Raw genomic sequence first — 15,855 nt, forward strand, 5'->3', positions numbered from 1 at the left:
TTCAGTTCAGATGCTTTTGCTATTCGTATAGAAGCTCGTCCTGAAAACAAAGGGATCATCCTCATCACATATTTCGCAATTTCCGCTCAATAATGTCTTATGGAACACAGAATTGGTAAGTCTTTCTTGGCCACTTTTTGACAAACTGCGTGTTGGCTTCTATCTCGGGGTCTTCGGCCGACGTTTGTTTCATGATTTTTCTGACGTTTTGCCAGCACGAGTGGCTGGCATTGTCAAAGCTTCACCCTCCATTGCCGGTGGCTGAATTGGAGCCGAGCTCGCGGCCGCAGGCTATATGTACCTGGCGCACCAACGTCCGAGGGCTTCAATGTGGTTATTTCCGGTGCTGTTCTCCTCTTGCTACCCGCGATGGTCGTTCGCTGCAGCACGAGAAGCCAGGATCCGTTTACCAAGAGGCTTTCCTCTTTCTTGCTAAAGCTGTTCTCGTGTTTGTGTATTGCTACAGCTTCTCTGAACAAGCAGGTGGGATAGTTCATCTCTACAGCCATTACTTCCGCGTCGGCGAATTTTAATTCGTGGTCGGTCACACAGTGCGTGCTCCGCCACCTGCCCCAACCTGCCCCAACCTGTCGTCTATGTTCTGTAGTCCTGGAGTTGATCGATTGTCCAGTCATTCCAATGTAAACTAATCCGCATGTGTATGGTATGCGGTATATTCTTGGCATTGGAAGTGGGTCCCTTTTCTCCTTTGCTGATCTGAGATACTCTTTGATTTTCTTTGTCAATTTGTAAACAGCTTTTACGCCGTGTTTGCGGAATATAACGCGAATTCTGTCCTTCAATCTGGGAATGTATGGCAGAAAGGCTGTGACGGACAGAATCGGCCGTATATTGTGCAAACACGACGTAAAAACTGTTCGCAGGCACCATGATTGTTCAGAGAAGCTGTAGAAATACACAAACACGAGAACAGCTTCAGCAAGCCTCAAGGTAAACGGATCCTGGCTTCCCGTGCTGCAGCGAACGACCGTCGCAGGTAACGAGAGGAGAACAGCACCGCAAATAACCGCATTGAAGCCCTCGGACGTTGGCGCTCCAGGTACATATAGTCTGCGGCCGCGAACTCGGCTCCAGTTCCCCACCGACAATGGAGCGTGAAACTTAGACAGTGCCAGTCACTCGTGCTGGCGAAACGTCAGAAAAATCATCAGACGAACGTCGGCCGAAGAACCCGAGACGGAAGCCAACAGGCAGTTTGTCTTATGGAATAATTTTAAGGGGTAATTGATCTCTTAGAAATAAAGTATGATTTTCACAAAAGTGAACACCCGTAATCATTTTGTAGCTTCCTCTTCAAGAACTCATGTCTTTTGACAGCTTTTTCACAATATTTATATATACATATTTGCTAATGAAATTCGTCATAAACGTGTCACTATTAACTGGAAAGAAGGCTATAATGAACATCCACCCCAGATGCCACACCTAATTCAAAACCGAATTAAGAAGGTTTCAGAGTTTCATATTCCCTGTCACAAATGGTCGAGACATAACCCCATCCAAACGGGACAAGGAAGATGTTATAACTTATAGAAGTGAGCTTATTGTGAAAGTACTGTACGTGACAGTGGTGCAGAGATACAAACAATATGACTCGTTCTGGACAACTGGCCATACCATGGTTCATCTAAAGGTAATCTGACAGACGTACCAGAAGTGACACCTAGTGCTGAGATATACCAAATTTATACAGATTCCTGTAAATAAGATTACTAGAATGACAATAATTAGAACTCATACCTGGCTATCACGTGACACTTCACTGCTGCAGTAAGTTACGGCAGTGTGGTATTGTGTATGTGCTAGTCATTTACATGAAATCAGCGCAATAAGGATAACATAAAGGCTTAGACGTGCCCATGGCCACAAGTCAATGACGCTACCCAAATTATTACTCCAATGGAATAGACTGTCGTGCGTGTCATCACTTGAAGTGATGTAATGTGGCATAAGAGCAGTGGTCATAGAAGTATCCTATCCTGCAGGGACTGGAGATAGATGCCACCAGCTGTCAGTGACACCTGTTTGCTGCTGTCACTGAGGGGGTTGGGTTGTTTGGAGAAGGAGACCACACAGCGAGGTCATCGGTCTCATCGGATTAGTGAAGGACGGGGAAGGAGGTCGGCCGCGCCCTTTCAAATGAACCATCCCGGCATTTGCCTAGAGCGATTTAAGGAAATCACGGGAAACCTAAATCAGGATGTCCGGACGCGGGATGAACGATCGTCCTCCCGAATGCGAGTCCAGTGTGCTAGCCACTGCGCCACGTCGCTCGGTCTGCTGTCTCTGAAAACAGTCCATCTGAGCTAGTGTGGAAACTAAAATTACGAGGGGAATTGCAAGCAGTTGACCTTTATAGTCGTGTGCCCCGGAAAATGTCTTGCGAAGAGTGTTATGTCAAAATGCACGTCGTCGGTGTGCCAGACAACACAGAAACTCGATGTTAGCCGATTAGAGCAGTATAGTGTTGTCGAAAAAACGCAGTTTTGCCCCTTTCAGAATGATGCAAGACGCTGAGTTGACCGAGGGGATGGTGGCGCCTCTAAGCCGCAGTATATGGAGGATGCATTTCGGGGCAGAGGTGGTTCTAAAATGTTATGCGAGTGATATTTGTACCATGACTTGGACCCACTAGGTAAGGATAAACTGAAAGTGAATCAGAACGCTTCTTTACCAGTAATTATTTGTTGCCCTGTGCTTTACATAGCAGTGATGATTTTCTGTGAAAACTCCGTCATTCAAGATAACCACAAAGCCCAGTGGGAGGACGATCAGTTAGGCATCATATTGTCCCTCAGTTGACCTAGTAAATCCTACAGAAAATCTCTGTAAGTGGAACAGCAATCAATATCTGCACAACTTTGTTGTTCTACCGCAGCTTCTTCCTAGGCTGCCTTCTATGCTGGAGTATTGTACGCACTCTGTGCGTGCTCGAGCCAGTTGCCTGTCTGTGACTGCTGGTGTTCTGTCAGGGCAGTACGATCGCGTATGTTACGCTGCAGTTGTCTGACTACCTGAAGTTCAGACGTTTTCCCACCCTGGCCCACCTCTCAACCAACGTAGAACAGCTATGGTATGTAATCATCAACATAGATCTTATCGTCAACATTCGATAAGCGAAGACACTTATGGGCAGTCCTTCTCGCGGTTTAGAGCCCATTAAAGTTAGAGGTGGTGTTACACGCTTTAGTGTGATGTTTCATGGGCGCGATTATCTTATTTTAAATGTGCTTACGTTTTTTTATACAGTGGGTAGACAGAAATATGGAAGCACCAACAACACAGTACATAACCATACGCTGTACGAAACTGGTGGCATTCAAACCATCTTTCAGTTGGAGTGGATACGTACTAGTTCCTGTGTGGTTTTCAAGGCAGTTGTATGTCACTCTTTCAGCAAAATACTGGAAAATTTCGGTAACGAATATGGAGGTCAACAGGGATCACGCACACATCTCTCCATAGTAGATCATAAGGCTCAATAACATTGTGATCTTCTGCCTGTGGTGGCCAGGGAAGATGCGACAGTTCATCCTCGTGCACAAGAAACAAGGCCTGGGCGGTGGGAGCTCGGTGAAATGGGAACCAGTAGTCTTGGAACACGGCATCATCATACGGCAAAAAACATTCTACCATGGGATGGACCTGATCAGCCAGAATAGTTGCATAATGCTTGTCTGTAATGCGACCTTGCAGAGAGACAATGAGGCCCCTGGGAAACGACGATATGGCTGCCCGATCGTCACTGAACCCCCACCATGTTTCACTCTTGTGGCGTAACCGACCGGAAGTTCAAAACAGTGAGCAACATGACTCATTCGACCAAATTACTTTCTTCCATTGCTCAATAGCAAAGGTTTTATGGATTCGGCACCACGTTTTCCTATTATGGGCATTTGCGTCACTGATGGGTGGCTCTGGAATTCCAGCTCGACTACAATTCCTTGCATGTGGAGCTCCCTCCGTGTTGTTTTCGTACTGACAGCACTTGTGAGTGGAACATTCAGTGACCGTCGTCTCCTTATTTTTCATGAAAATCCTCTGCGACTGAGGAAGTCGGCATGAGGGGTACATTTAGCATGGAAGGTCAACGACCCTATAATGTCACTCCTTAAACACAGCCGGCCGCGGTGGCCGTGCGGTTCTGGCGCTGCAGTCCGGAACCGCGGGGCTACTACGGTCGCAGGTTCGAATCCTGCCTCGGGCATGGGTGTGTGTGATGTCCTTAGGTTAGTTAGGTTTAAGTAGTTCTAACTTCTAGGGGACTTATGACCTAAGATGTTGAGTCCCATAGTGCTCAGAGCAATTTGAAATTTTTTAGCCTTAAACACAACAACTACCAAATCAATAAATTAACAATTAATTCAAAGATAATATTTATAATATAGCTAAGACAACGCGTGGCCATCTTTAAGACAATACCAAAATATCACAGATAGCTTCCTTCTGAAGCAAGGCAACAAATTACAATTACCCAAACTGACTTAAAGAGATGAGCCACAGATATTTCATTACTTAAAGGAACAATAAATTACATTGAGAAAGTGATTTAAAGAAATGTGGCACAGATATTTTATTTAAGGGAGCAATAATGTGCAATATGAAAGTGATTTATGAAACGCACACCAGTTCGTTAAGAACCCAAATGACACAAGCAGCACAAAGCTAAAATTTAATACAATTCATTCCCAAGCGAATAAAAAAACTTTTTTTTTAAATGTACATGAAACACCTTAAACGTTTACCAAACGGGCAGTGACGCCAGGCTGCCGTTGGCGAAAGGTGACTTAACTTAAAATGCCGGAAGCAGCAGACCAGCCGTCCCAAACAACACCTAAACGCCGGGGCCCAACCGGGAGACACTTCCCGTCAGAGGGCACGTCACAGCTTCTGTGCACCGAAGCGGAACGTGGCGCCGCCTCCACACATCTCAACTCGGAGGAAAATGGAACACAAGCAGACCGCAGAAGACACGGCAAACACCAACCAAACATCAATTAATGTAAGTTAAGAGATCAATAAACAACAGATAACTGAAGAGGCAATCCTCCTTTACTAATACTGAGTGAGTGCATTCAAATAAATAATTCTACCTACAAATGATTTCCTTTTACAGAATACGAGCCTTACTAATAAGTGAGTGAGTGCTTTCAAATTAATGCACGTATTTAAAGGAACTACGTACAAATTAATAGCTTTAGAGAATACGAGTCCTTACTAATGACTTTCAATAAAAGTGACCCAAATTTTACAGCACTATACAAGTTACGTCGATCTGATGGCAATACACTGCAAATCTCATACCGACAACACATAAACTTCTGGATACTGTCCCAGAAAACCAAAATATAACACACACACCTTCACGCTAATCAGCTTCCTAATAGTAATCCAACCAGCGGAATTTTCAAAAGAAATAGCAGCTTCTGATTTCCATGCGGTTACACACTCTGCCGGCTGCTCTTACTTCAACAACACGTACATTAGGGCAACCCGGCAACAAGTACACTCGCTGCAACTCAAATCGTTCAACGAAACGAAGACACCAAAATCACTTACACCTTCGATGGAGAGCGTGGTTCGAGGTGGTCTCCAGGGATGGGTCTCTCCGAGAAAACAGGCACCAAACCAATCCGACGAACAGCGCCCAGAGTTTACATCAGGCAGGTTTATCTCAAACTAGCGACCGCCTTACGAGGTAGACCCGCCGTGTCGTTGCTGGCCGAGCACGCGTGTTTTCTTCTTTCGTCCACGCGAGCACGCCCTCGCGCCTCGTAGTGAGTCCAACACCAACTATCCCGAGCGCGGAAACACCCGCGAGATCACAACAGGGTCAATGATCCCAGTACATCCGGGTAATCGATAGTGTTGCGCCCAAGAGTTGGCGTGCCACATAAGGCTCACCACGGCTCATCCTCTTCAGTTACCTCCGCCACGAACACTCAAAACACACACACACACACACACACACACACTTTGGTCCGATTTGTGACTTAGCGGATAATGTTTTCCCGCTTTCCCTGTGCGCGGTATAAATCTTCCATACGGAGACTCTAGAAACACTGATGACTTCGGCTACCTTGGTTATGGAAGCACCCCTCAAAAGAGCACCAACAATGCCCACGTTAGAACCGACTTAGCTCAAACAACGCACTCACAACTACACAGAACATGGCTCTAAGCTCGACTGACATTTGCTGCGTACTGAAGACATTGCAGAACCGCCGTTCTAGACCAAATGGAATAAGCCAATGTGTAGGCTTGGCTAGCTTCTGCATACAAATGTGTCTATATGCTGTAATGCCTCACGAGTATAGCACATAGTAGGTCATTTGGATTTGTCTGTTTTGACTATTAGCACATATTTATACTAATATAACTTGTAGATAACTAGAGACATTGCTGTAAGTGAAACGCCAAACACAAATTTATTCCTTCCAAAGAGCGTCATACGAATGGCTTTCACCATTGGCGGTGCAATGCTGAAGACCTTCATGGAAACTCCTCATTGTGCTGAAAATCATTTCTTAAGAAACGGCCCCCATCTCTTAGAGTGCAGCTTTCATCTCATCACTATTGTGGAGCTGCTGTGAAAGAACTTTGTTCTTGAGATGATCCCACAGGAAAAAGTGAAGCCTGTAAGATGAGGTGATCTCGGAGATCATGAGATATCATAGACTCGTCAGAGTAATCGATGTGGAAAGTGGCGTCTCAGTTTAGTCGCATCTCTAGGAACCGGCTTTAACTGTTCGGCCAGTGGTATAGTTTATTTATTTTTCTTTTTTTTAAAAAAAAGGCCACTCTTCCAATGAGCTGTCCAATATTGCGGTTTCTTGAATGAGACGCGGGCTTTTGTCTGAGTAACACTGGAAGTTTTCTTTATTCTCATATCCATTCAGATGGAAGTTTACCTCACTATACATCACAACATTTGTCATAAACGCTTCATTCTGATCACTTCCGTCTATTCTCGTCCGTTGTTGTTGTTGTGGTTTCAGTCCTAACACTGGTTTGATGCAGCTCTCCATGCTACTCTATCTTGTGCAAGCTTCTTCATCTCCCAATACTTACTGGAACCTACATCCTTCTGAATCTGCTTAGTGTATTCATCTCTTGGTCTCCCTCTACGATTTATACCCTCCACACGGCCCTCCAATACTAAATTGGTGATCCTTTGATGCCTCAGAATATGCCCCAACAACCAATCCCTTCTCCTAGTCAAGTTGTGCCACAAACTTCTCTTCTCTCCAATTTTATTCAATACCTCCTCATTAGTTATTTGATCTACCCATATAATCTTCAGCATACTTCAGTAGCACCATATTTCGAAAGCTTCTATTCTCCTCTTGTCTAAACTATTTATCGTCCACGTTTCACTTCCATTCATGGATACACTCCATACAAATACTTTCAGAAACGACTTCCTGACACTTAAATCTATTCTCGATGTTAACAAATTTCTGTTCTTCAGAAACGCTTTCCTTGCCATTGCCAGTCTACATTTTATATCCTCTACTTCGACCAGCATTAGTTATTTTGCTCCCAAAATAGCTAAACTCATTTACTACTTTAAGCCTATCACTTCCTAGTCTAATTCTCCATCACCCGATTTAATTCGACTACACTCCATTATCCTCGTTTTGCTTCTGTTGATGTTCATCTTATATCCTCCTTTCAAGACACTGTCCATTCTATTCAGCTGTTCCTACAGGTCCTTTGCTGTCTCTGACAGAATTACAAAGTCATCGTCAAACCTCGAAATTCTATTTCTTCTCCTTGGACTTTAGTTCCTACTCCTTCTGTGTCCTTTACTGCTTGTGCAATGTACATACTGAATAAGAGCGGGGATACGCTATAAACTCTGTATCATTCCCTTTTTCAATCACTGCTTCCCTTAAATGCCCCTCGACTCTTTTACCTGCTGTCCGGTTTCTGTACAAATTGTAAATAACCATTTGCTCCATACATTTTATTCCTGCTACCTTTATAATTTGATAGAGAGTATTCCAGTCCGCCGGCAGAATGGTTCAAGGCGCTTCAGGTCGGAACCGCGCGACTGCTACGCTCGCAGGTTCAAATCCTGCCTCTGGCATGGATTTGTGTGATGTCCTTAGGTTAGTTAGGTTTAAGTAGTTCTAACTTCTAGGGAACTGATGACCTCAGATGTTAAGTCCCATAGTGCTCAGAGCCATTTTAAGTATTCCAGTCAAAATTGTCAAAAGCTTTCTCTAAGTCTACAAATGCTATAAAAGTGGGTTTGCCTTTCGTTAACATGTCTTCTGTGAGAAGTCGTAGGGTCTGTATTGCCTCGCGTATTCCTACATTTGTCCAGAATCCAAACTGATCTTCCCTGAGGTCGACTTCTAGCAACTTTTCCATTCTCCTGCAAAGAATTCGTGTTAGTGTTTTGCATTCGTGACTTCTTAATCTGGTAGCTCGATTATTTTCACATTGTTAGCACTTGATTTCTTTGAAATTGGAATTACTATATTCTTCTTGAAGTCAAATAGCTTTCGCCTGTATCATATATCTTGCTCACCAGATGGATTTATCATGGATGGATCTCCCAAGGCTATCAATAGTTCTAACGTTTTGTTGTCTACTCTCAGGTCCTTGTTTCGACTTAGATCTTTAAGAGCTATATCAAATTCTTCTCTTAGTATCATATCTCCCATCTCATTTTCATGCAAGTCCTCTTCCATTTCCATAATATTGCTCTGAAGTACGTCTCCCTTGAATATACCTCTATATAATTCTTCTACCTTTATGCTTTCCCTTATTTGCTTAAAATTGGTTTTCCATCGGAGCTTTTGATATCAATATATATAGTTCGCTTTTCTCCAAAGGTCTCTTTAATTTTCCTGTAGGTGGCATCTGTCTTTATCCTGGTGATATATTCCTCTAAATCCTTACACTAGTCCTCTAGCCATTCCTGCCTAGCCATTTTGCGCTTCGTGCCCATCTCATTTTTTATACGATTGTGTTCCTTTTCGCCTGCTTCATTTACTAAACATTTGTATTTTCTCTTCTCATCAATTGCATTCAATTTCTCTTCTGTTACCCAAGGATTTTTACTAGCCCTCGTGTTTTTACCTACTTGGTTCTCTACTGCCTTCATCTCTCAGAGCTACCCATTTTTCTTCTACTGCATTCCTTTCCCCTGTTCTTGCCTATCGTTCCCTAATGCTCTCTCTGAAACTCTCTACAGCCACTGGTTCTTTCAGTTTATCCAGGTCCCATCTATTTAAGTTCCTACTTTTCTGCAGTTTATTCAGTTTTAATCTGCAGTTCATAACCAATAAATTGAGGTCACAATCTACATCTGCCACTGTAAATGTATTACAATTTAAAATCTGGTTCCTAGATCGCTCTCTTATCATTATATAATAGTCTGAAACCTTCCGGTGTCTCCCAGGATACAGCCAATTTTCACGATTCCTAAACCAAGTGTTAGCTATGATTAAGTTATGCTCTGTGCAAAATTCCACCAGGCGGCTTTCTCTTCCATTCCTTTCTCCTAGTCCGTAATTCACCAACTATTTTTCCTTCTCCTCCTTTTCCTACTATCCAATTCCAGTCCTCCATCACAATTAAATTTTCGTCTCCTTTAACCATCTGAAGAGTTTCTTTCATCTCTTGATGCATTTCTTCAATCTCTTCGTCACACTGGATACCTGGCATATAAACTTGAACTACTGTTGTGGTACGGGCTTCGCTTCTCTCTTGCTTACAATAATACCCTCACTATGATGTTCATAAAGGCTTATTCGCGTTTTTATTCATTATTAAATTACTCCTGCTTTACCCCTATTTGACTTTGTTTTTATAATCCTGTACTCATCTGACCAGAAGTCCTGTTACCCCTGCCACTGAACTTCACTGACTCCAACTTCGTCTAGCATTAACATATCCGTCTACCTTCTTAAATTTTGTAACCTACCTGGGCCATTAAGGGATCTGACATCCCACCCTCCTATCAGTAGAACGCCAGTTTTTTTTTCTCCTGATAAAGACATCACCTTAGAGAAATCCCCACCTGGAGATCCGAATGGGGAACTACTTTCCCTCCGGCATATTTTACCCAAGAGAACGCCGTCGGAAAAAAATACGGCGATAGTTTCCCCTTGCTTTTAGCCGTTTGCGCTACCAGCACAGTAAGGCCGTTTTGGTTGCTGTTACAAGGCCCGATCAGTCAGTCATCCGGACTGTTGTTCCTGCAAGTACCGAAAAGGCTGTTGCCCCTCTTCAGGAGCCTCTCAACAAATACCCGTCCATCGTGGTTGTACGTACGGTATGGCTCTCTGTATCTCTGGGCCACGCAAACTAGCCCCACCAACGGCAAAGTCCATGGTTCATGGAGGAGGGGAAAAGACGTGAGAGAGATCTACAATGCTCTGGAATGGCGATGGACAGATAACTTTGGGCTTCGTTTCAGAAGTCGTTGGATATTTTGCTGCTTTCTAACTGTCACTTCAGGTCCCACACTGATTACAGAGCCCGTCTCATGCTACAGTTACATCCTGCCGGATATTGTTCTTCGCTCTGAAAGACGGAAATGGCGGTCTGCTCTACTGCTCTCTGCCCGCTGGACCGTGGCAACACTGTGCACGCGACAAAACTCCTCAGCTGCCTCAGTATGCATCTGCACTGATGTTCCATACAGACTTGATTCGTATACCCTGTGGGACCGGTTAGATACAGTAGATGGCTTATCTGCATCTTAGCGTGGTGGCCCTGTGATAATAATATTCCATACTACGTGCTACGGTTTTATAACTAAATCTCACAACCGATTTCGATGTGATATAAGAACGAACCCATGGGAACAACTAGTTGCTTTGGAACGTATGTCGTACAAAATATTTATTGATTTGAATAATACTGCGAGAACTAGTGAACAATAATTACTCTTTCAGAAAGCGATTCACTTTTTGAGTTTTGAACTGTATCATATACGTGAAAGTGCTTTATTGGTTGATATGTTCGACATAATAAGATCAAAATTAATGAATACATGCTACCTCAGTCCTCAACATGTGTAATCTATAATTCCATGACAATGTTATAAATGTCAAAAACTCTGTTATGTTTTCATGATTAAATCACAGAACGTATTTCGATGTAGTGTAAGAGTGCAGAGTCACGCCGCGATAACGGTGATTAAAAAGTTCTCGTGTTTCCAGCCGCGCCAAGCAGCCTTTATCCATTGTAATTCAGCGATAACTTGGTACACTGAACGACGAGTCAACGTATCCAAATGCACTGATACACCAACACATTATGACAGTGACGTTGGATGCTGCCTGGTGGCGTTGTGGGCACGTGACGTGGTAAAAAAATTACGCGAGCGAAACTGTCACGGACGGGGGTTCACGCTAACAAAGATGTGAGTCGCAAACGGGGAAATGCATTGAGGTAAGCGACTTTGACGAAGGACAGATTATTATTACATGAAGCCGTCAACGAGTATCCAGAAAACGGCGAACCTGATCGAAAGTTCACGTGCTACTGTCGTGAGCATCTACAGAAAAAGGACAGTGAAACTACCACTAGGCGCTAAGTAGTTGGACGTCCACGACATTTCATAGAGTGTGGGGTTCGGAGGCTTGTGTGCTCTGTGGAGTAGGACAGATGGTGATTTATAGCATCTCTGCCAAGAAAGTACAATTCTTGTGAACGCACAAGTGTTTCAGAGTGCATTGTTGAACATTCAGCAGTCGAGCAATGAAAACGCGGCGGTTCTTCGTGCGAATCACATTTTTGCTACACTTAGTTGATCGTCTTCTCCACAAACGCCTTCATCGAGACGAACGGCGGCTCGGAATGTGCAGCGCGCCATAGACGCAGGTTGGTGGGAGCAGTATTATGCTATGAGAAACATTCTGCTGAATTTACATGGAACCTGTGGCACTAATCGAAGACATGGCGACAGCTGCGAACCACCTGCATCTCTTCATGCTTGACGTCTCCCGCGACGGCGATGTAATCTTTAAGGAGGCAGAACCATGTTATCTTGGTTTGGAAAGCATTGTAGTGAACTCACGCCTAATGTCTCAGAGACCAACCTGATGCAAATCCTGTAGGCCAGCACGGGTCGCTAACGGGGTCCATCACCGTGTACGCAAATCAGCGACCCATTATTTAAGAGAATTAGATGACGTGTGAGTAGACATCTAATATCACATACTTCCACAAACCTACCAACAAACTTTTGAGTCCATGGTACGCAGTATCAGTGGTGTATTTTGTTCCAAAGACGGACAAATAGTCTACTAAACAGATGGTCATAATGTTCTGGTTATCACTGTATACGGCGATACTCGAGCATCAGTGAACAAGTGGCTGCTAATGCATATAAGGGCGTACCAGCAGCCCACTGGCAGTCATACCATCTGAAAATGGCTAATGAATGCTTGCCTGAAAACTCGTATAATTTGAATCATTTGATGCGGCTGGAAACCCGAGATCTCTTACTTTAATTTCGATGTAATTTGGTACACAAACAGCTTGAACCCTGAGGAAGTGCACAGACTACTTTAGAAAGTAAAAAGTAACATTGTCCCCCAACAGGGTGAAGTAAGCAACGGAACATCTTTTGCTTACATCAGGTAACATAAATCGTGTTAAATATTATCAAATTTGTGTTTAATGTACACGTTGTACTATACTGTACATCTGCTTCAGTAGCACAATGTGTACATACGCGAGCTTCTGGCGATGCACCTCCGATGACACACTGCTCGCTAGCGACGCTGTGTGTGCTGCACCGTCGTGCGCTAGGGTAGTTGAGAGGACGCAGAGACTGGGGGATGGGGCAGGCACGTATCACGAGCTATGCTTACCCAAACAGGCAGACACCTGAGGGCATCTGACGTTAGCGCACGAACAGTTTCTTAGTTACTCACCATTATTCAGCACAGCAAAACTACTGATGTGCAAGTGCATCTACCGTACTAATAATAATAACGATAACAGTGGTGACTGTGGTGCATAAGTAGCTGTACTGTGCGGTGTGGCCGCTGCGCGGCGGCGTGTGTGGACAGGTGAGCTGCTGATGGTGGCGTTCGGGCTGCACCTGGGCTTCGCGTCTCGCAACGCGGCGTCGCCGTACGAGGAGCGGCGCTGGCTGTGCGCGGCGCTCTGCATCGAGCTGGTGGGGTCGGCCGCCTTCTACGCGGCGCGCGCCGCCCTCTGGAGCCAGCTGGAGCCGCGCGCCTTCCTGCTGCTCAGCCTCGCGCGCTCCCAGCTCACCGGCACCGGCTGTCTGCTCTGCGTCTTCCTGCCCAAGGTCAGCCACCACCTGCTGTCTCTGACCAGGCTGTTACCGCAAGCCAGACATCGACTGTCACCTGTTCTCCAGTTCTACCTCTACAGCTACTTCCAACTAGCTTCGTGTTCTCCCTATATCTATCGGATGGGGTAAACTAAAGTGACCTGGAGAATAGACTTCCAGGGTACAAAGGCACACAACAGAGGAAAGGAAAACAGTACTTACCAGCCAACAGCAGGTGTTGAAAGAATCCACCATTCATCTCTCGGCGCTTTTGGGCCCTGGACAGCAAGTTGACAAAGCCGATCGAAGCTGGACTGCTGGAATTGCTGCAGTTCTTGAGGACATTGACGGCTGTTGCTTAGGCTTATGGGCTCCCAACGCAAATTAATCGCGCGCTAACACATCAGACCTGAGGGGCCAGCTTCGAGCGCAACCAGCCTGGCCTCTGCTAACAACTCCATCAGGAGTGAAGATTGTGTAAATGCGCTCCAAGGATCGGTCAGCTGTATGGAGAGATGCTCTATCCTGTTGGACGTAACTGTAGATCGTTCACTCCTTCATTAATGGCCGGCCGGAGTGGCCGAGCGGTTCTATGCGCTTCAGTCTGGAGCCACACGACTGCTACGGTCGAAGGTTCGAATCCTGCCTCGGTCATGGATGTGTGTGATGTCCTTAGGTTAGTTGGGTTTAAGTAGTTCTAAGTTCTAGGGGACTGATGACCTCAGATGTTAAGTCCCATAGTGCTCAGAGCCATTTGAACCATTCATAAATGCTGCCATAAATGGTTTCAAAATACTGGCAATATGACATGAGGAAGTCAGCGTCTGATGAAAGAAGATGGGACCAATAATTCGGCGTGCAGACACTGCACACCAAACCCCAGCCTTCTGGTCATGCGATGTTGTTTCGTGGAAATTATGCGGATTCTCCACTGCCCAAAACCTGTGATTCCATGAATTGGCATAACGATTTTGGTAAAAAAAGAACAGATCCCAGTGAACAGCCACTCACAAAACTGGAAGAGTTTAGGAGTATTTGCTGGGTTGAATGCATGAACTCGGGAAGGATGCATGTGCAGATGGAGCACTTTCCCGCATGATCGACGTGATTCGCTGATTATATGGTGTTGTTGTTGTGGTCTTCAGTCCAGAGACTGGTTTGAAGCAGCTCTCCATGCTACTCTATCCTGTGCAAGCTTCTTCATCCCCCAGTACTTATTGCAACTTACATCCTTCTGAATCTGCTTAGTGTATTCATCTCTTGTTCTCTCTCTACCATTTTTACTCTCCACGCTTCCCTCCAATTCTAAATTGATGATCCCTTGATGCCTCAGAACATGTCCTACCAACCGGTCCCTTCTTCTAGTTAAGTTGTACCACAAGCTTCTCTTCTCCCCAATCCTATTCAATACCTCCTCATTAGTTATATGATCTACCTATCTAATCTTCAGCGTTCTTCTGTAGCACCACATTTCGAAAGCTTCTATTCTCTTCTTGTCTAAACCATTTATCGTCCATGTTTCAGTTCCATACATGGCTACACTCCATACAAATACTTTCAGAAACGACTTCCTGACACTTAAATCTATACTCGATGTTAACAAATATCTCTTCTTCAGAAACGCTTTCCTTGCTATTGCCAGTCTACATTTTATATCCTCTATACTTCGACCATCATCAGTTATTTTGCTCCCCAAACAGCAAAACTCCTTTACTACTTTAAGTGTCTCATTTCCTAATCTAATTCCCTCAGCATCACCCAACTTAATTCGACTACATTCCATTATCCTCGTATTGCTTATGTTGATGTTCATCTTCTATCCTCCTTTCAAGACACTGTCCATTCCATTCAACTGCTCTTCCAAGTCCTTTGCTTCTCTGACAGAATTACAATGCCATCGGCGAACCTCAAAGTTTTTATTTCTTCTCCTTGAATTTTAATACCTACTCCGAATTTTTCTTTTCTTTCCTTTACTGCTTGCTCATTATACAGATTGAATAACATTGGGGAGAGGCTACAACCCTGTCTTACACCTTTCCCAACCACTGCTTCCCTTTCATGTCCCTCGACAATTATAACTGCCTTCTGGTTTCTGTACAAATTTTACATAGCCTTTCGCTCCCTGTATTTTACCCCTGCCATCTTTAAATTGAAAAGAGAGTATTTTAGTCAACATTGTCAAAAGCTTTCTCTAAGTCTACAAATGCTAGAAACGTAGGTTTGCCATTCCTTAATCTTTCTTCTAAGATAAGTCGTATGGTCAGTATTGCCTCACGTGTTCCATTGTTTCTACGGAGTCCAAGGTGATCTTCCCCGAGGTCGGCTTCTACTAGTTTTTCAATTCGTCTGTAAAGAATTCATGTTAGTATTTTGCAACTGTGGCTTATTAAACTGTTTGTAATTTTCACATCTATCAATACCTGCTTTCTTTGGGATTGGAATTATTATATTCTTCTTGAAGTATGAGGGTATCTCGCCTGTTTCATACATCTTGCTCACCAGATGGTAGAGTTTTGTCACGACTGGCTCTCCCAAGGCCGTCAGTAGTTCCAATGGAATGT

The 15,855-nt window shown here is 44.4% G+C and overlaps 1 protein-coding gene across 3 annotated transcripts in view; it reads left to right on the top strand.

The window, feature by feature from the left end:
* The window catches only part of LOC126335149 (probable G-protein coupled receptor 179), a 1,457,037-nt gene that overhangs the window by 1,346,804 nt on the left and 94,378 nt on the right, over positions 1 to 15,855 (top strand). For all 3 annotated transcript variants that reach the window (XM_049998117.1, XM_049998118.1, XM_049998119.1), the window contains exon 12: positions 13,065 to 13,309. In XM_049998117.1, coding sequence (XP_049854074.1) covers positions 13,065 to 13,309 — 245 coding nt within the window. The remainder of the gene's footprint in view (positions 1 to 13,064; positions 13,310 to 15,855) is intronic.

The sequence above is a fragment of the Schistocerca gregaria genome, chromosome 2 (assembly GCF_023897955.1).
Source record: "Schistocerca gregaria isolate iqSchGreg1 chromosome 2, iqSchGreg1.2, whole genome shotgun sequence".
Taxonomy (NCBI): Eukaryota; Metazoa; Arthropoda; class Insecta; order Orthoptera; family Acrididae; genus Schistocerca; species Schistocerca gregaria.